Source organism: Phalacrocorax carbo, chromosome 3 (genome assembly GCF_963921805.1).
Source record: "Phalacrocorax carbo chromosome 3, bPhaCar2.1, whole genome shotgun sequence".
Lineage (NCBI taxonomy): Eukaryota > Metazoa > Chordata > Aves > Suliformes > Phalacrocoracidae > Phalacrocorax > Phalacrocorax carbo.
In genome coordinates this window covers 101,343,745-101,364,389 of record NC_087515.1, presented here as the reverse complement: position 1 = coordinate 101,364,389, position 20,645 = coordinate 101,343,745, and the positions used below count along the sequence as shown (strand labels likewise).

Sequence of the window (20,645 nt, the reverse complement as noted above, 5' to 3'; positions counted from 1 at the left end):
TACAAGGGAGACTCTTTTCCCCTAACTTGCAAACACTTAAGTTTTCACTCCTGTGCATCACCTGCTTTTGACAAAAAAAAAACCAAACCAAAACAAAAAGCCCCAAAACCAAACCCAACCCCAAAACAAACTTGAAGTAAACAAACGGCAAATAAATCAGCTACCCAGACACCTAAATTTAGGAAGGCTGGATGTCCTTTTGGAGGCCAGCAGGATACCTACCTCTTTCCAAGTATTCCATGGGAAACTATTCCCTTTAAAAGAAGAGCTTAAAAGGTAGTTGCAGGTTTAGTGGCTAGATTAGGCAGACTGGACCCCCCCTTAGTGTTTATTTTGGAAGGAGGGGTTTCGCTTCTAACAGTGAAAGTGCTCTGGGTAAGTCTAACATGGAGATTTATTAGCAATTGGAAGGCAGCTGGCCACTTACATTTAGGCTGGAATTTTGCAGACTGTTTTACACAGCAACTGGGTATTTGAAAACTCAGTGTGTGTCAGTACCGAACAGGACATTTTTTCATGATCAAGTCATAGGCTTAAAACGGGAAATCTGCCTGGCCAAGTCTGTATTATTCAATAGACCTAAATAAACACCAAAAAGGCTGAAGAAAATCCTTAAACCGCAGTGGTTTCTTTGAAGGGAGACAGATCATATTTTGGAATTTTCAGACAATAAGAGTTAAAAAATATTTTTAACCTTTTTGCATTATCCTGAATCCTGACAATTCACTCTTCACATGATTAAGAAAAAAGATAAAAATCCTAAATACATAGCTATGGGTAATTTTTTTGTTGGATAGGAATACTTTTGGTTAAAGAAATCTTTCAATTGCCTACAGATTACTTGATAAGAAAGGATCCTATTCTGTACTGCTATACAGGTGGAAATTTGATTAATCTCAAAAGAATGTTAGTAATGCAGCAAATCTTCCATGTTATATGTAACAACTGCCTTTTCTTTTTGTAGATTAGTTTAGTGGTAATCATTTCCAAGAAAAGAAAGCATCAGTATCTATACAGATAGACAGACTGAAAAACTCCTGAGTGTGTTTCAAAGGCTCACAATTTAAACATGGTAAAGATAGATATTAGACTAGGAAAAAGAAGGAGATCCTTGTGCAGCAGAATACATTAAGTCTACAAATTAATTCTACTTTGTTAGTCCAAATCTTCCCCTATCTGTCTGGAGAAGGTGGTGCAGTGGCTGAACTCAAGCTATATTTACACTGGTCGGCCAGGATGTTTGTGTTAACTGGCTGGTTGCTGCTGCTCCATGCACAAAAGAGGCCAAGTTCTGCTTTTCTTTCCCATGGTAGAAATTTGACTCTCTGTCTCTTTCCTTTACCCAGGCTCTAATTTCTCAAATTTGCAAGTACTTCTCATCTTTGATGCTTGAACATCCCTCTCTAATATTGTTCGAAAGCTCAAAAGTTATCAGAGTAAGATTACCAAAAGAAAAAAAAAGCAGGTCAATTCCTCCCCGCCCCAGCCCCAGCATGGCAGACAAAATTATTTAAAGCACATGGAACATCTTGTAACAGAGTACAAGAGTGGAATGCTTTTGGAGAAGCCTAGCACAGGGACAGGGCTGATCCTTCCTTGATATGTAGCCTGAAAAATGATGCTAAGGGATCGAAAATGATAAAACGATACGTAACAGAACAAGGCTGCAGTTAGCGTATTCGCTACAGCAGCCTAAACATACTGAAGGAGACGCATGAATTGAGAGGCAGAGGTGGATGATAGACCTACCTGTCAGGATAAATTTAAGATTGTGAAGATGTATCCAGATTTCCTCTGCCTGTGTACTAGAGTCATGGACAGGGGACTTAGGGAATAAATCCAGGATCCAAAAGGCCTGTATGAGTGAAGCTAGAGAGCCAGAGTGTCACCAGGGATGTGACCATAGTCACTCCCTGCTTAAATAAATTGACACTGAGAGACTGAGAGCATATTAGACTAAAATAGCCCCCTGAACCTCTCTTCAGTGCATGATTCATGCTTTACCCACTTCGAAGCCTGCAGGAATTTAAAGGCCAGCTCAGAACATTTACCCTGCTATTTATAGTAAGTACAGAGGTATCTGTGCATCATGGACAGAAAAAAAATCTCAGTACAACCTGGATGGCAAGTATTTAAAGAAGTAATAAAAAGCATAGAGCAGACAACTGCAAAACAGACATACTAAGAGAAGTTGGGATAGCAATGACACAAATACACTACAAGAAATGTGTAAACCTGTCAAGACTTCTGGAAAAATAAGATCAGTAAAGGAATTGAGTTAAATGATGTAAAAATCTATAAATAAGTATCTTGAATAAACAAAAGTTAAAATTCAAGTGTAGTATTTTAAGAGAATTCTTGAAAACATCAAGAAAGCAAGTCATTAAGACAATATATATAAAGACTGAGTTACGCAAGAATTCAATCAGACTGATGATACATGCATACAGTAAGGAAGATTGTGGGTAAATTAACATTAAGTGCTGAAAGGGAGCTGGAAGCAGAGCAGGGACATTTTGTGCTAATCCCTAATCCCTGCCATCCATAGAGATCCAAACACCCCAGACATGATTGATGGATGAATGGGGCAGCTTGAAAGAGAGACTAAATATTGGCATCACCATGTTTACCCTCCTACCATCAGTGGTAGTCATGCAAGTAGAGAAGAACTGGGCTCCGATGGATGAGCATGAGGCACTCTGCTAGTTAGTATAACAAAAGTGGGAGTAGAAACTGTGCAATGATATATATTTAATGCAAATAAGGAATTTGTTTTTTGTTAATTAGGTGGCAGAACAGGTTGGCGTATGATGGATTGGACTGTGTTTAGATGGGATGATGGGGACAGTTTGACAGCTGACCATATGGATGTTGTTGCAAAACATTTGTGAGGTGGGTTGTTGCAACATCAATGGTTCTGTTAAAAAAAAAAAACTTAAATAATCAGTCCCTACTGGTAATGGTCCTGTGGCAGTGATGAAAATATACATGGCAAAAAGTAACCAAAACACTAGTGAAACTGTCTATAGGTTTCAATAAATACATTGGTAAGAAAGTTTGGGTTATGAAATTGTTTGAATTGTGGTTTCAGGAGTTTTCCACCAAGATGATATTTTTTTCACTTCTTTTCTGTTTTCTTTTCCCAAGAAAAGGATTCTTGTGTGGAAGAGCTGACAAACCCCTCCCAAAGGTTTTGCACTGTAAGATTTATTTGAGTCTAATAATATAGATGTTTGTTATTTTTTCTTCTTAATTTCTGCTGAAGTAACCATATGACTTTCTGCAATAATGTCAGTGCGACTGGTTAATTGAAATAAAAAGAAACAGGTTAGGTCTTCACCTAATTTCAGACAATTCAGGGATCATTACTCAGCATTAGAGGAAAAGAAACTAGTAGTGGGGGAGAAAAAAAGGCAGATGTAGACATAACTGCTGACCTGTAAAAAATCAGTACAGACAGACTTCAGTAGAAGAAATGGTGATGGACAGCAAACTGCATACCATGGTTTCTAAAATTGTGGTACCACTTACATGCCAAATCCTAAAACATTAATTGAAATGAAATTAAAATGCAAAACATTGCTGGTTTCTGCAGAGTGCTCCTCAGCATTGTCACACTTCTCCCCCTCTGGCCCAGGCTAGGTACAGCACTCAAAGCAAATGTGCGAGCTCTTACTTCACTCCTTGACCTGCCCTGGATGGTGCACTGCCCATCTCCGTAAGATCTCTTGGATTTGAACACACTGGTCAGACAAAGGCTCTGCCTTCTTGCAACTACTAGGTGGATTTGGTGGATTCACTCCTACTCCTGAGCAACTTGTGTAGCAGCCAGGTGGAGAAGGGAAGAAACTGCAGGGAGGAGTTCTAGCTATTCAAAAAAAAGTTGCTTAATGAGTATATAGATGTAAAGTTGCTTTGGGTTAAATATATTTTCTAAAATATAAATATATCTAAAGAAAGTGATTGAATGTTTTTCTCCTGGAAAACTACAGAACAGCCCTGGAGAGTGAAACTCTATTTTCTATCCTGTTAAACTCTACAAATGGTCTCTTGGCAGAGTTTCAGCCCAGACCAAAGAACACACTTCATGGTTTGAGAATTAGCATGGACATAGGACTACCCTCCGTAGGCAATTTGGATGCAGCCGCCTTGTTCTGAAAGGTAACTGGAGTGGGTTATCCAGCGTCAGTTGAACACCGTGTTTAACCTGCTAGTACGGAGGCAGGCTGCAGTTTTAACATGGCTTCCAGTGGCAGGGTTTGTTAAAGCTGCAATCTGATTAGTTGGCAGTGTTTTAGGTGAACATGAGGCTAGTATGTGTCCTGGTCCATGATCGCTTCATTGTTCTTAAGAACAACTTGCTAGACTAAGCTACAGATTTTCCTCACTTTGTTGGTATAAACTCTATGTCAGTTCTGATTTTCCATCCCTTTACACTCTGAATTTGTTACAAGGTCATCAATCAGCTTTTCTGGTTGGGGAAAATTAGCAAATAAGTGGCATTTTGAGGCAGGGACACAGAACACAGCCTCAACTGCAGTAAAATGTTCAACCCAGTGGCAAAAATGGCAAATCCTGCAGTTATCTTGGTAAAATTATAAAATTATACAACTGTCGAATGGTGCAAAGTTTATGGGATCATGGAATTAAAAGGAAGTTCCTTGGTGTTTGAATACTGTGTGGATATTTCAATTTCAAACCAGCTTACCAGCACTGTGAAACTTACTGATATCGTGATTCTCTGTTTTGGGCACTGGAGTTGCATAAGTTTCAGATGATATTGCTGTTGCTAATGTGAACAGGGGACAATAGTAGATGACTGATGAAAAACAGTAGTTGTTTTTCTACACAGAGGACAGACGATTTTGCTGAACAAAAAAATAATAAAATAAATTACAGTAATATCAGGAGTGTAAAATAGTATGATGAAGATAAACAGATTCAGGCCAGTTTCATAGAAAATAGGAAGAGATAAGGATGATCATGACTTCAGAACCTCAAGGTATTGAAACTAATGGAGGAAGGGAAGAACAAGAATGGGTCTTAGAGGTGTTTTCATTTCACTGACTTTGGTAGGGTAGCAGAATAACAAAGCATTAGACAAAATCAGGAAATTGTATATTCTGGAGAAATTAAATTCAGTTTTAAAACTGACAAAGGCAACGGTGCCTCAGGAATCAGTAAAATAACTAATCGACTGCATCAAGTACCATGTTGTGGTAAAACAGAGAGGCCAAGAATTGCTGTCACCTGCCACCATGTTGGCAAGAAGGGCATGGGGACTGTCGGGTGCCATGGGAGGACACCATGGGTAGATTCTTTGGAGGCAGCATCGCAGGTGCCTCAGTCACACGGCGTATATGCACTGTGGTTGTGCTCTCCTGCCGTGGGAGCCAACTTCAGCCCCTGGGGAGGGACTGTCATGGTTTTAGCTGGGATAGAGTTAATTGCCTTCACTGTAGCTGGTGTAGTGCTGTGTTTTGGACTTAGTATGAAAATAATGTTGATAACACACTGATGTTTTAGTTATTGCTAAGTAGTGCTTATACCAGTCAAGGACTTTTCCAGCCTCCCATGCTCTGCCAGGTGCACAAGAAGCCGGGAGGGGAAGGGGCACAGCCAAGAGACCTGATGCAAACTGGCCAGAGGGATATTCCATATCATATGATGTCATGCTCAGTATATTGACTGGGGGGAGTCAGCAGGGGGAAGCAGCTATCACAGCTCGGGGACCGTCAACGTTGGTTGGTGGGTGGTGAGCAGTTGCATCACTTGTTGTTTGTTTGGTTTTTTCCCCCACTTCCAAGGTTTCGCCTCTCTCTCTAGTTATTTTCATTTTGTGATTGTTATTATTATTCTTATCACTGTTTTATTTTAATTATTAAACTGTTCTTATCTCAACTCACGAATTTTCTTACTTTTGCCCTTCTGATTCTCTCCCGCATCCCACAGGGATGGGGGTGTGAGCGAGCTGCTGGGTGGTGCTTAGTGACTGACTGGGCCTAAACCACAACAGGAGCCATTTTACTACACTGACATGCAATATTGAGTGTTGTGAAGATGGAAAACGCCTGGAAAGGGCAGGCGGGCAGTGGAAGACACCCCACCCCAGACACCCACAGCTATCCATTGGCCTCCTGTTGAACGGAAGGTTGGGGGGAAGAAAGAGGAAGGTTATTTATTTCATTTGGTGGCAAATATTTTTTAACACCTTCAGTCATGAAAATGACAAAGTTACAGACAGAAAGAGCGACACAAAAAGACGCTTTCAATCAGTTTAGGTCTCTGGGTGCAATGGGTCAGACACCATAGAGCTCCCCGCCGGGCTAGAGAGGCCGCCGGAATCCGCCATACCGGCTGCGGGCACGTAGCGGCAGCCGCCATGCCGACTGTGGGCCTATGCGGCCGCGCGCCTCGCTCTCGCCAGCCAATTGCCGCACGGGAGGCGTGGCCCGTGTGACGGACGGCGGAGGGGCGGGGCGGAAGTGATGGGCGTGGCTGGCCGCGCGCGGGAAACCGGGGCGGTCGGCGGGGGCGCGGCAGCAGGTGTGTGTGTGTGTGTGTGTGTGCGCGCGTGGTGGTGGGGGGCTCTGCTTGGCGGCGGCGGCGGCGGCGGGGGGTGGTTGCTATGGGAACCGGGGGCCGCTCCCCCGCCCCGGGAGGGGCCCGGTCTCCCCGTGACGGGGCCGGCGGCAGCCTTGGGGGGGCCCGGCTGCGGGCGGGCCCCCTCCGCCTCCTCCTTCTCCTCGGTCATCCCCCCCGCTCCGCGGTGTGGCGCGGCGGTCTCTCCCTCCCTCCCTCCCTGGTGGCTGAGCGTCTGTGTCGCCCCCAGGCCCGCCGGCGCGGAAATGCAGTTCTCCAGCGGCCGGGGGAGGCAGAAGCAGGCGTGGCTGGCGGGGGACCGGCGGGAGCTGTACCCCCACAGCCTGCAGTTCTACCTGGAGCCCCCCACGGAAAACATCTCCCTGGTGGAGTTCGAGACCTTTGCCATCGACCGCCTGAGGCGTGAGTAGCGTCCCCGTCCCTCCCCTCCCCCAAGCTTTGGTTCTTCCTGTCAGGGCTGTACGTATCTGTATGTATTTTTGGCGGGCTTAGATGCTCTCTTTGCCCGTTGTTAATGTGAACTGGCCGCCAGCTTGTGCTGAAATGAGCCCCCTTTAAAGGAAAATGTGTTGCTTTGGGTCCTTCAGAGAGCTGTGACTGGCTTCCCCCTGAGCGCTTGGTGTACAGCAGTCAGGACTGCCTGGTTTTGATTTACACTGGTGGCCTTTATGAGCCCCTTCCACTTTCTAGGTGTTGTGACGTATTTGCTGTCACTCACTACAGCGATTCAGGCCGCTGTGGCTGGGAGCAAGGGTTCCCCTGAACTCCTGAAAAACCACTGAATCCAAGGTTTCTGTTACTACAGTGGAAGCAGACGTTCTGAGGCTGGTCCATCAGAGTTAGCTGTCTCCCTTTCCTTGTTGACTCTGTGGATCCCAGAGTTGGGCGCTCAGGACTTGTGGCTGCACCTTATCCTCCATTTTTCTTACCCTTTTGCTCCCCATACCACTAAAAGCAATTCCTGTGGCTTTACCCCAGTTTCTTCATTTCCCAAGACATGATACAATTAGATTTCTTTTTGATTTGTTGTCTCTAACACGGACTTTTTCTTTTCCCCCCCCCCAGTGCTCAAAGTGGTTGAAAACCTTGGTGTGAGCTATGTGAAAAATAATGATTCATACAAAAGTAAGCTGGTGTGTGAGCTCCGGAAACTTAAGTTTCCCTACAAAGTAAGTAAAAATCAAAAGAGAAAGCTGTCTTGCATTTTATTTTTTTTACACCATTCAAGAATTCAGAATAAAACCAGAGGTGATGAAATACTATTCCAAAACCTTAAATTTTGTCATTTGGTCAGAGGTGTAATTTTCCTTTGAGAGTATAGGTTTCTTGCTTTAGGAAACCTCCCTTCTTTGAGTCTTGCATTTATTGTCTTAAAGATGAGTATTAATACACTGTTGAACAGCAATGATAAATTAATTGGGGATTTTTAATCTGGGAGATATTATTTCTCTGAAATAATAATAATAATACATTCTGTAGGCTTTGGCTGAGGATGATTATGAGGCAAGAAGAAAAGACCACATCTCTCATTTCATACTACGCCTTGCTTACTGTCAGTCGTAAGTACTTTGTATGTATGTATATAGATACTAAGTTGCTTTATCATAGACATTACAGATATTTTAGAGTTGCATGGCTGCTAAATAGAGAGGTAGGCTCAAACACAGACGCTTTTTGCTATGAACCCAATTTCAACTCTGATGAAAAGGGATACTTGGGATCAGAATTAATATCCAAATTTTGTAGTAATAAAAAAAAATAAACTTTTGGTGTTTACACACAAAATGTTGATTTGAGGCTCTCTCTTTTGACACCTTTTTTGAGATTAAAGGACTCCAGTATTAAGTGTTTGTCAGGCATTTGCAGTGATTGATAATTTAATTTAATGTAACTGCTGCATATGCTTAAACTATTGATTTCTGACCAAAGATCTTTCTATGTATATAGGCTTTACACTATTGTCTAATGAGAGAGCCGTGTTTCTGGAAAAAAAAAATAACATCCGAGTTTGAGGCTTCCTCTACTGACTTTGCTTTTCTTCCAAATTCATTGCTATGGATGGTTGCACTGCAACTTTTTTGTTGTGTGACATCTCAAGCACAAAGTTGGTCCTCTGCTTCAGCTGTAGCTTTCAGATGAAGTTAGAGGTGTTGGTGCTTTATGTCTGTTAGCAACTTGGTTATGCATCAGTGTGAACTGCTGACTCCTTGCCATTGCAGTCCTTTCTTAGAACTAAAACTGGGAAATACGAAGTGTGTACTGTTTTGAATTGTTAATTCAATTGCACTTTAATTTGCAACATAGTTTGTTTAAATTAGGTGAGTGTGGTAGGAGACATATTATGACACTGTGAGAGCTGACATGACTGAAGTGCTGCTATGGATGGATATGGATTTGTAAGTGAAAACACCCAGGAGGGTGATTAGGAGGGATTGAGCTCTAAGCCAGGATATGGAGCTGGAATGGACAGGGCTTTTCCTTGGAATGGATCATGAGACAGTTGAGAGTTTTGGGGCAAGTGTTGGAGAAGAGACCAAGGTGATTAATGAACATGGTAGGTGCCTGCTACAGATGATCTGATCAGAATAGGAAGTAGCAGAAGCCTCAAAAGCCTCCAGATGGAGGAAACCTCACCATTATAGGCCCTGGGTGACTTTACAAACAACCTGAGATCTTCTGGATTATTCACATCCCATCATGTTGTCCTTTCAGTTTGTTGATGTATGTGATTGATGAGCCAGCTAGATCTGTGATGGATGTACAGTGAGGAACGGGCTGTGGATGTGAAGGTCAATAGCAGCCCTCACTGCAGTGACTCTGATAGGGCAGCTTAAAATCTTGAAAGAAGGGAGTAAGTTGAATAACAGAATCACAACTGAAATTCCTACCACCCTTCTCTATTCTACATGTATTATTTGCCATGACGAATAACAAATGTAGTTTTGGTTTCTTTCTAGTGCTTATGTTTGTTGTGTATATTTTTATGAACACTCTTAGTCATACTGGTCCTGCTGATCTTTACAAGACAATATCTTGCTTTACCTATATTGTAAGTTTCTACCAAGACCCCCTAAATGTAGTATCCTTAAGTATCCTGGGACTAAAAAGCCCCATAAAACTTAATGTTTCTTATTATGCAGCTAGTGGCATTTTGAATAGTTGGTTTGGTTTCCATTACCCTCACTTGTACAACTGTACTTCGTGCATTTGGTTATTATTTAGATGGGACCATTGCTTTTCTGTGGGAGATGAGACACCTTGAGGGTGTTGGTAGTGACACATTTGAGGAAAGTTTTACTGTTTTGGAAGGTAGGATTGTCTGGTGGCAAGAATCTGATCTGGAATTCAAGAAGCATCTATTTTTGGTTGGTCTGTAGCTTCAGGAAAAATGAGTTTAAGTCAGGTTCACAGAAGGCAATACAAGCCTCGTAGCAAAAGCCTGAAGGTTGGGTATTTGGTTCAGGAGTACAATTGATTAAGCTTTGTCCGCTCTGCTGAGAAGGGAGGAAGTAATATGTGAATGATGGTGGCCAGTGTGCTGAGTGAGAGGCTGCCTCAGTCGGAAATAACCAAGCAGGGACTTGGCTAAACATCTGCTTTTGTCACTGATGTCGTATCTTCCCCCCCTCTGCTATTATAAGGGCTCTGGAATCTCCTGGAATTAATGATAGATGGAGGTAATTTGACTGCTTGCTTTTCCTCTACAAGCTATTTTTTTTAAAAGATGATATTTTTCTTTTGTATGAGAACTTATTTGACTGTAGTGCTTGCTTAGGAAATAAATGGGAGATGTTTCAAACCCTGTGTTTGAGGGCAGTATCTTAAGAACTAGACTATAGGCAGGGCAGAGGTGGGCAGCTGGTGAAGGCGAACCACTGTGCATAAATGGATACAAGCTATTCTGAGCCACAGAATCAGCAGGAAAGAGCCTGGCTTTGTAGTTGAGAGGAAAGACCCCTTCTTAGGGAGAGGGTGGTCTTGGATGGGGCTCCAGGGCACTCCTTTTAAACTACTTGCGAATGTATTTTTGTGTTCCTGTTTATATACAGATAGTTTGATGCAGTGTTTCAATAAAGCAGCTTGATAGTCAGTTTCCTCTTAAAGTAGCTTTTCTTTCTTTGAATAGGTGGACTTAGTGATTAGTCATAAAATGGAAAACAGCATCTTAAGGACTGTGAGGTGACCATGTACCCAGCATTCTTCATTCTGTCTTGGAAAGTACCTATTTCAGGGATGAGATATTTCTAAGCTCTTAAACTGGCATATTCCCCAAAAGATAAAATCGGAAGGCAAATAGAATATACTGTTCTCTAAGTTTTTATCATAATAAGTCAGAAAAATAATCTTGGCAGAAATCATTACGTTAGCTGATGAAAGCTATTAAGGTAGGACTGTTTGAAAAAGTGTACTTAAATCGACATAACTGCAAACTAGGTTGAATTTGCTTCCCTGTGGCCTGCCAGGCAGTCATGTTTAAGGGCTTGTTTTCCTGCAACACCGCCTTTTTAAGTTTCTAGTTGGCCAACAGTGCCACCCAGGGGTACGAGATGACATCAACCTTTTTTTCTAGTCTGCATCAGTCTTCTCTTAAAAATTAGTTTGTTTTGTTTCGGTTATTATATGGTCTGAAGTGGCCAACTCCACCGTTCTTGTCAGTTAAATTTGTAATGTAGACATCATCTCTTGACTGTCCTCCTTCTGCCTTCTGAAATCCAAGACTTTAAAACTCATTCCTATATAAAGTTGCTAACATACGGCCTGTACAATCTTGAGTGATCAGTCTCATCCATACCCTTCTTTTACACCTCTTGTAATATCACTTGTATCTGTCATGACCAGGAAATAGGATAATCTTATTTCATTCACTTTTATGGCAAACACAACTCTAAAGAGCATTTTACTTCTATGTTGGCTATGACCATATATTTCTGCTTCTGTCTGTTGTATCTGTCTTCACTTTATCAGACTAGCTATGAAGAATATTGAAAGTCACAGGAGCTTTACTTACTTCAGGTGGAAGAAATAAATCTTGCTCAACTCTGACAGTGAAAATCTTTCTTCTATTCAGGAAACTTTCAAATATAGTTTTGTGCTTTATTTTTTTTTTTTTTGTCTGTCACACAACAAAGATGTAAGTTCTTATCAAACTTAGCAAGGCCTTTTCTCTACTTCCTGCCACTTTTCTTCTACATGATAAATTAGACTTGTGTGCTGAAATCGCTGCTTATTACAATGACTAGTGTTTACTTTGGTGTGCTTTCTGTACCCACGTTCCCCTTTTGAAACTCAAACTTTGAGGAACCTTCTGATGTGGGTTGCCTAGTAAAATAGAGCTCTGGCCCATGCCCAGGCTTTTCAAAAGTGAACGTTAAGTTGTTGGTAGCTGAATCACAGAATGGCAGGGGTTGGAAGGGACCTCTGGAGATCATTGTGTCCAACCCCTCTGCTTGAGCAGGGGGCACAGGAACATGTCCAGGTGGGTTTTAAATGTCTCCAGGGAAGGAGACTCCACAACCTCCCTGGGCAGCCTGTGCCTCTGCTCTGTCACCCTCACAGGAAAGAAGTTTTTTCTCGTATTGAGGTGGAACTTCCTGTGTTCCAACTTGTGCCCGTTGCCTCTTGTCCTGTCATTAGGCACCACTGAAAAGAATCTGGCCCCATCCTCTTGACACCCACCCTTCAGGTATTTATAAGTATTGATGAAATTCTCCCCTCAGCCTTTCCTCATAAGGGAGATGCTCCAGTCCCCTCATCACCCTGGTAGCTCTCCGCTGGACTTGCTCAAGCAGTTCCCTGTCCTTCTTAAACTAGGGGGTCCAAAACTGGACACAGTACTCCAAATGTGGTCTCAGTAGGGCAGAGTAGAGGGGGAGGATAACCTCCCTCGACCTGCTGGCCACCCTCCTTTTAATGCAGCCCAGGATACTGTTGGCCTTCTTGGCCACAAGGGCACATTGCTGGCTCAGGGTCACCTTGTTGCCCACCAGCACTCCCAGGTCCTTCTCAACAGAGCTGCTTTCCAGTAGTTCAGCTCCCAACATGTGCCAGTACAGGTACACAAATACTCATATTAAGCATTTCATTAATGAAATATGAATGAATTTTCATGAATTCATGAAAATATGAATGCTCATACTTAACTGTGGAATGTGAGCTACTAGTCTTAAGCTCCAGATTTATGAGCATTTTCATGTCTTTCTAAAATACTTCTGTGTTAATTCTTCATAACAAATATGCTGGTCTTTCCTACCACTCCTTGGCGGGTGAAGAGGGTTTTTGGTTTTGTTTTTTTCTTTTTCCCCTCCCCTAAGTGCTGTTCCTTGCTATGAAAGAGCCTGTTTTTTAATATTATTTTTTCTAGTTGGCAATCTACTGATCTGATTTAAACTGTGGAGTATTCTGCACACAAAAAAGTTAAGTGGCAAAAAACAAGGAGACTTTCCTAACATCTATGCATCAACTACCTGCAACTGTCTTATCTTCAGCAGCAGCTTTGTTAGTTATGTAATGACAGTGACATTGCGTTTCAGTTCAGCTTGTGGTTTTGATAATAAGTATTATTACTAATACATGTCTGGAATGAGCGTACAAATTGTTTAAATATTAATAATGGGTATAAGACATGATCTGGGTTTAGAAATGGTGTAAAATTTTCCTGAGATGTAAGGAAAAATGAACATAACTAATGCCCTAATGATGATGTTCCCAGGAAAGTCAGTTTTAAAGTGTATGCTGGACATATACACTAACATAAGCCAGCTCATCAGCTAGTTTGTCAACTGTAGGAATGATCCATGTGGGTGTGTGTACTGTGTTAGAGATAACAGTAGTATTTTCTTGTTTTGGTAACTTCAGTGGGTAGGTGGGATTAAAGCCTTTGATCTACTCTCCTGAAGGAAAGGAAGAACAAAAGACTGGCTGGCTTCCAGAGTAACTGTATGTGCTTGATGTTTTTTTTTTTTAATTTCCTTAGGGAAACAAATGCAGTGTAAAGCTGATGAATTAGGAAAAGAGTAAAATTGTCACATCCTAGAATTTTGTTACTGTTCAAGATGATCACAGAAGAACTGCAGATGATCAGTCATAAAAGCATTAACTTCTGTTTTAAGTTGCACAGGTTATTAATACATCCCAAGCACTGAAACTGTCCACAGGGTTATACTTTACAAATCACCTTAACAGAGCCTTTCTATCTGGAATTATAATTTGAATAATAATCACTTTTCTCCAAGCAGTATTTCAAGTAGAGGTTTTGCCCGCAAAGGCACAAACAGCTCAGTAGTAATTAACTGGTCCCCTATGGGAAAAGATGGTTAAACATTGTAAGGAAAACAGGTAAGACTGTAGCATTTCTGTGCTCTGTGGATTGTCGTGGCAGTAGCCCACAGCATAGCTCTCAGAGGACAATTTTAAAGAATGCCCCATAATAGCGAGATGCAGTATCATCCGTATTCTGTGCTTGTACGTACAGGGTGGCTTCTGTTACTACTATTCTGGTACCTACTTGCTGTAGCTTTGAGTAACGTGCTGGTGCCTGGGAATCTGAGTGCTGGGATGTTGCCAATTCAGTGTGCGAAGGGTAATATGAGTACTTAGAGTGGCTTCAGTGTTGTTTTTCTTTTATGCTTTCTACTGACTCCCATCCATGTGTTCTTGTTTATTTTCCTACTTGCTAACCTGCCGTTGCTAAACCCTTTCTGCTCTTTTGTCAAGTGTTAGGTGTTCTGTTTGTGTTACTCACCCAAGTTTATTGTCATTTATTTTCCTTTTGCCTGTTTCCAGGCTATTTGTTGCCTAGCATAGAGCATGGTTGTTATTGTACGTGAGATGCGTGCATGTTCCTTCAGCTGGACATACCCCAAAAGTGAGAACTGAAAGAAGTAGGCTTCATAACGTATTTGCCTCCATTAGATTAATTGTGATATTAATTGTACAATGAAGAAGTATTGTGCCATGTTGAAGAAAAAGAAGCTGTCCCTTAAGTACCGAAAGTCATCTGCAGTTGATTATTCTTACCTAAAACAAGTCAGAAATGGTGAGTACCATTTAAAAGAGTAACAGCTTTGATACTTGCAGAGCAATTTTTAGTGTTGAGACTGACTACCTCTGTTCTTCCAAAACACCCGCAGTCACGCTTCTTTGTGTATTGTCTCTTCAAAAGTCTTTTCTGCCTGAGCCCTCCTTCCTGAAGGTTTCCTGCCTTCTCTTCCGAGCTCCTCAGTTTGTGGGTCTGTTGCCAAAGTCAGCACTACATTTAATGCTACTTTCACTAGCTTTGACATCTAGTTTATAAAGAAAGAGGGAATGTGTAATCAGAAAACGTATTATTTTATTTTTTAATAATTTTTAATAATTTTTAATGATTTTTAATAATTTTGTTCTTTTTAATAATTTCTTTTCAGTGAGGATCTCAGGCGTTGGTTTCTTCAACAAGAAATGGATCTCTTGCGATATCGCTTCAGTGAACTGACTGACTGTTTAAGGCAGAAATTCCTGGAACACATTAACTTATCTTTTGAAGCTGTAAGTATGTTACTTTCTGGATTTGTGTTTATATAGCATGTTCCTGATTTAAAAAAAAAAATCTCATTAGGATAGTTTTAGTACTTCTGTTTAAGAAATAAAAAGTGTCCTTGTGGCTTTAAAAAACAACCACACAGAACTTCTGAACTTGAAGAATTGTCATGCCACAGAAATGAGGATTAAGCGGTGTAATTTTGTGTTGCAGCAACAGTAGTCTGCTTCAGTCAACCAACACTTAACTGAAAAATGTGTAATTACAAAAGCAAGTTAACAAACAATGTCATTCTAGTTCTTTACCAACTTACGAAAAACCTTAAAAATACCAAATCCATGCAGACAATAAACCTGTTGCTTTTGAGATGCTTTAGGAATATTACAGAAGAGTTCCTGCTGTTATATACTGCTTCATTTTGACTGAGTGGATTAAAGGAAAAGGTCTTGCCATTTCTGCATTAGTGACTTCAGTAAAATTTTGCATTGCAGCTGTAAATGATTTTGTTAGAAGGCTCCAGCTTTGCCTGTAGCTCTCAGAGTAAACTTAAATTAATAAAAATGAATGTACAATCATCACTCCTGAAAAAAAACCTTTCTCTTTAAAATACTGCTTAATTAGAAGAACTTAAATATTCTAAAATATGTGGCTGACTTATGCATTATATGTTGCTGGATTGAAAGATGTGGCGCCAGTGCATGTTGACGATGAAAGATGACTTGTGCAGTGTTGAGAATGAATTTGTCTGGCTAAACAGTAACGCATAGGCTTTTCTGGGTGTTTGAGAGACTATTAGAAATGCCATTCTTTGGTTCAACAGACCTTTTCAGCGAATGGTGTATTTGTGGAGCTGTATTTCCGCTGCTTATTCCCCAGTCTCATATTGTCCTGTCACAGTTTCAGCATTCAGGCTTGTGAGAATAAATTAATGTTTACAGGTTGCTAGAAACAGCTGGGAGTATGGCTTGGTTCTGTGCTATTGAATGTGCCTTCAATATGTCAAAATGATTAAGAAGGTATTACTTTCTTACACCTACTGAGGCAACAAAGCATCATTTCATTGAAAGTCTACTTCTCTGCTTCTATTGTTTTTCCCCCTTCCAATTTTAGTGGGAATTTAAGCAAAACTGATCCCTCCTTGCACTATCATGTGTAAAATAATTGAATGTTACTACGGAATTCTATACTTATTTAAAATAGTCCTAAACTCTATGGTGCTACATAGCGGCTACTAAAAATAAGGCCACTGTAAAAGCAGCATTATTTTTCTCAGTGTTGTATTTGTAAAAGGCTTTAAAAGGGAAATGAACTGTGCTATTGATACTTCTCTGTTAGAAGTTACAATGTTTTCATGGCTTACTGTGCATGAAACAAGATGGAAACCAAACTTTTGTGTTCTGCCCGTCAGAAAACGGAATGATATTCAGGAAAAGGAAGTAAGTTCTGATGTTACAATCCAGTTTCCGTATTGGTAAACTGATAGGAATTCTCCTGTTGGGTTTTAATTGCTTAAGATATCCTAAGAAAGTTAATTAAGTTTCTTTAAAGAGAAGGCAGGGGCCTTGCATTTTCTAGATGATGGTTCTGCATTTCATATTTGCAATCGGAGATAGGCCAGAGCTGCTGAAGTTCAGACCTTGGCATAGTCCGGTGTAGCTATGCTTCCAGTTAACAATTCTGAGAACCACTGTAGGAAGTGATTTTCAGTATGTAATAAAAGAACTGGTCAGCTCCTTTGTGGAGAGGGGTAGTAAGTGGATCGCCTTGTACAGTTTTGTCACAGTTGTCTTCATTTACAGCAACAACAAGGTGAAGCTAAACACTAAGAATTCACCAACTGTCACTACTCTCCTTTTCATGTTTGCTTACATGCATGGCAAAGTCAGATGTGTATTATAATTTTTTTTGCAGACTAATTCCTGAGGTTTTCTGAATTATGGGTTGAGAATTATTGCTTTATAGACTCAATAAATCTTCAGTCCCACTCAGGGGTAATACTTAAGCAGCTGTTAAGATCATCTTTGAAGACTGTAGTGCCAGAGATCTTATTTAGCAACTTTTTGGAAAGAATGGAGTTGTTAACAACTAGAAGAATTTGAAATTATAGTAGTTCTGGTCTTATAATTAAAGAGAACTTTTGTCAAAGAACAAGAACTTTCTGAAAACAAAAATGGTAATGAAATTTAATGAAAATGAATGTTTTCACTTTTATTATAGGATTGACTGACATTTATGTTGCTAATGGAGCAAAATACATGGGAAGGGGTTTGTTAAAATAAGTAAATCTTTGCTTTGGGGAGCTGTACCTGATTCTAAAAATGCCCTTTGCTTGTAAAAGGGAGGTTATAAACTGTTCAAAGTATTCAGATTAAAGATGATGACTTCAGTGTATTGAGTTTGTGTTTGAATATGCATAGGATTATGGTAATTCACAAACATTGTGAAAATTTTGAAAATAAGCTTCTCTACATTTAATATGAATTATGGAAATTTGAAGCTTAGGGAAGTGTTGGGAATGAGTGTTGGGTTCTTAATCAGAATACAAAACCACAACTTTTTTTTGGCAAGAGAAAGCATTTTAATGAAGTGCTGTTTTGCTTGGAAATAGTACAAAAATAATACAGGCTAGTGTACTTCGTAGTATCTTGGAGTAGCTGTCCTAATTAGTTTATTTCTACAATTTATTTTCTAATGCAGTCATTTATTTTCTAATGCGATACCAGCAGCTTTAAACTAAACAGCTTTAAAGCTGTTGATGTTGCATTAGAAAATAAATTTAAGATCTGTGCTCTTCAGACACTTTTAAACTCTTTTAGATGTATCTCTTCTGTTTTTTTTTGTATCTATTTAAAAATTAAAACAGATGAGATTTTGAAGATTATTTCTAGCTTAACAAAATCATTTATACACCTTTCATGAATAGCTTCCCCCTCAAAACTGTTGTACTGAGAACTTAATTAAGAATTGACCCCATGTTTCCTCAGGAAATAAGTTGTAATTGAACCATGGTGTCAAAGGTGATATTTACAGTATAGACTCCTTTCCAGTAAATAGAAAGACACTGAAGAAATTTAACTTCTGAACTTTACCTTTGACAGTAGTTAGAACTTTTGCGGGCAAATAGAAATGATTTTGTATATGTGCACTCACTCTATGATACATTATTTGGTAGAAGTCCCTTCAATGTGTTTTTCTGGGATTAGTTAGGCTTGCCTTGGGAGTGCTTAGGCTTGGCCTGGAAGCAGCATTTGTTACATGACGCTTTTACAATAACAACTTTTAGGAAAGAATATTTTGATAAAATATAGGTATTTACTAGTTCATTTAAAATGTAGTTTTCTTAAAGCGGTGTTATCTAACTGGTAGCCATTTGTGGCATGTTTCTCTTGATGTTATCTGTTCCCTGGGAAAATGGCAATTTGAATAGCATTGGCTTCATTTTAGTTAAAACGCTGCTGTCTTGCAAAAAGGAGGTAGTTGTTCAGCTTAGAGCATTGGACTTAAAGGAACATTTGCTAAACTTGCTATTCAGTAATTCTGCAGTTCTCTCGCTCAGTAAAGCTTATTTTTATGCTTATTTGACACTTTAACTTCTGGACCTCATTCTGTAATCTTATCAGTCCTGACTTTTTATGTAATGCTCCATAGATGGCTTGCTGCCAAGCGTCCATCAAATTTTGGGGAACTGCTTAAGAGAGAAGAGACTGGAAGACTGGTTAATGCATGTCTTACTCTTTGACAGAAATACTCTTGCCTCAAAACTAAGCTTACTTTTTTTAGAACACAACCTCACTTGGATCCATGACTCACTCCTTTTTCACCTGATCATGTACATTAATGTTATTTTAGTGTTATGTGGTTTGTCAGCCTTTGAATAGAATCACAGAATCATAGACTGTCCTCGGTTGGGAGGGACCCACAAGGATCATCAAGTCCAACTCCTGTCCCTGCACAGGACAATCCCAAATCCACACCATGTCTATGAGGGTGTTGCCCAAGTGCTTCCTGAATATCACCAGGCTTGGTGCTGTGACTGCCTCCCTGGGGAGCCTGGTCCAGTGCTCCGCCACCCTCTGGGTGAAGAACCTTTTCCTAATACCCAACCTAAACCTCCCCTGGCACATCTTCCTGCCGTTCCCTCGGGTCCTGTCATTGGTCACCAGAGAGAAAAGATCAGCACCTGCCCCTCCTCCTCCCCTTGTGAGGAAGCTGCAGACAGCGATGAGGTGGCCCCTCAGTCTCCTCTTCTCCAGGTGGGACAAACCAAGTGACTTTAGCTGCTCCTCGTATGGCTTCCCCTCTAAACTCTTCACCAGCTTTGTGGCCCTCCTCTCAGCACTCTCTAGTGGCTTTATATCCTTAATGTACTGTGGTGCCCAAAACTGCACACAGCACTCGAGGTGAGGCCGCACCAGCGCAGAGCAGGGCGGGACAGATGTGATCACAAGTTTCCTGCTTTTGATGTTTCCTTGTCCTGAAAGGGGTGCTACGTTGCCAGTCTTGATGCTTTAGTATGGGGCATCAATACAAGAAGATCCTGCTGTATAATTATCTCTTTAGTGAAGAAGAAATACTTACTAATCTGTTCCCTGCTTCTAGAGCTTGCTTATTTTTAATCTATACTTCAAGAGTATTTTCCTCTGATAGGTTGAATGGTTTTCTATCACAGTAACAGAAGAATCATGTAATGGTTCTGAAGGTATTTCAGAGTTTCAGTCTATTCTGTACTTTATGTACTTTAAAAAAACAAAAAGAAAAAAGGTTTTTAAGGGACAGTGCTGTCATCATCCAGATAAATACCAAAACTTTTTATGTATGGCATGTAATTTTCAGCTCTCAAGGAACATTAAATAGTCTATGTGCAAAGTCAGTCACATAGGGAGCACAGGAAATCCTTAAGCAGCAATCAAGAAGAGTAAATGCTGACATTTAAGGTGACAGCCCATCAAAGAGAATACGCAAACACAGGTGTGCAGTTGAGATTTACATTAATTTAGGAGATTAAAGCATTAAAATCTTACTATAAATGAGTAATTACAGCTATGATGCCTGACAGTTTCTGGCAGTAAAAGCCACTAATATAGATTTTTAAGATATTAAAAGGGAAATACAGTGAATGTTCTAAATACTATAGTCATTGAAGAAAATATTTTAATCTCAAAGTAAATTCTTCAGTATATGAAGGAATTACATAAAATAAATGGTTTTACAGGTGACACGTGGGCTTTTCCTAGAAAGTAACTTTTCTTTCTTGCCACATCTGTGGGCATCTGATGTTTTCCTTTGTTAAGTTAGGAGTGCCTGATTTTATTTCTGCCAGATTGCGATACAAGACCTGTTTGAAGTCAGTTGACATTATACCCAAGCCCCATTTTCTCAGGTAGCTTTATCAGTGAGATTGTTTGTCTGTGTGGTTTCCACATGCCCTGCTATGTATGCAGTTCATTGGTCCCCCTGTTCCTATCCCAACCTTTTCACTTGTCCTTTCCCTTTTTTCTTGCAGCTGGCTGTGCGTGTCCATATCGGA

The 20,645-nt window shown here is 40.5% G+C and overlaps 1 protein-coding gene across 2 annotated transcripts in view; it reads left to right on the top strand.

Annotated features, from left to right (window-relative positions):
• The first annotated feature begins 6,478 nt into the window (after positions 1 to 6,478).
• PRIM2 (DNA primase subunit 2) overlaps positions 6,479 to 20,645 on the top strand; it is a 119,475-nt gene continuing 105,308 nt past the window's right edge. The window contains exons 1-5 of one of the 2 annotated variants that reach the window (XM_064447856.1): positions 6,479 to 6,546; positions 6,833 to 7,005; positions 7,669 to 7,772; positions 8,083 to 8,162; positions 15,006 to 15,126. In XM_064447856.1, the coding sequence (XP_064303926.1) occupies positions 6,849 to 7,005; positions 7,669 to 7,772; positions 8,083 to 8,162; positions 15,006 to 15,126 (462 nt within the window). In that variant the 5' untranslated portion in view covers positions 6,479 to 6,546; positions 6,833 to 6,848. Of the gene's footprint in view, positions 6,547 to 6,832; positions 7,006 to 7,668; positions 7,773 to 8,082; positions 8,163 to 15,005; positions 15,127 to 20,645 lie in introns of those variants that run through there. The other variant, XM_064447857.1, reaches the window with a different exon arrangement.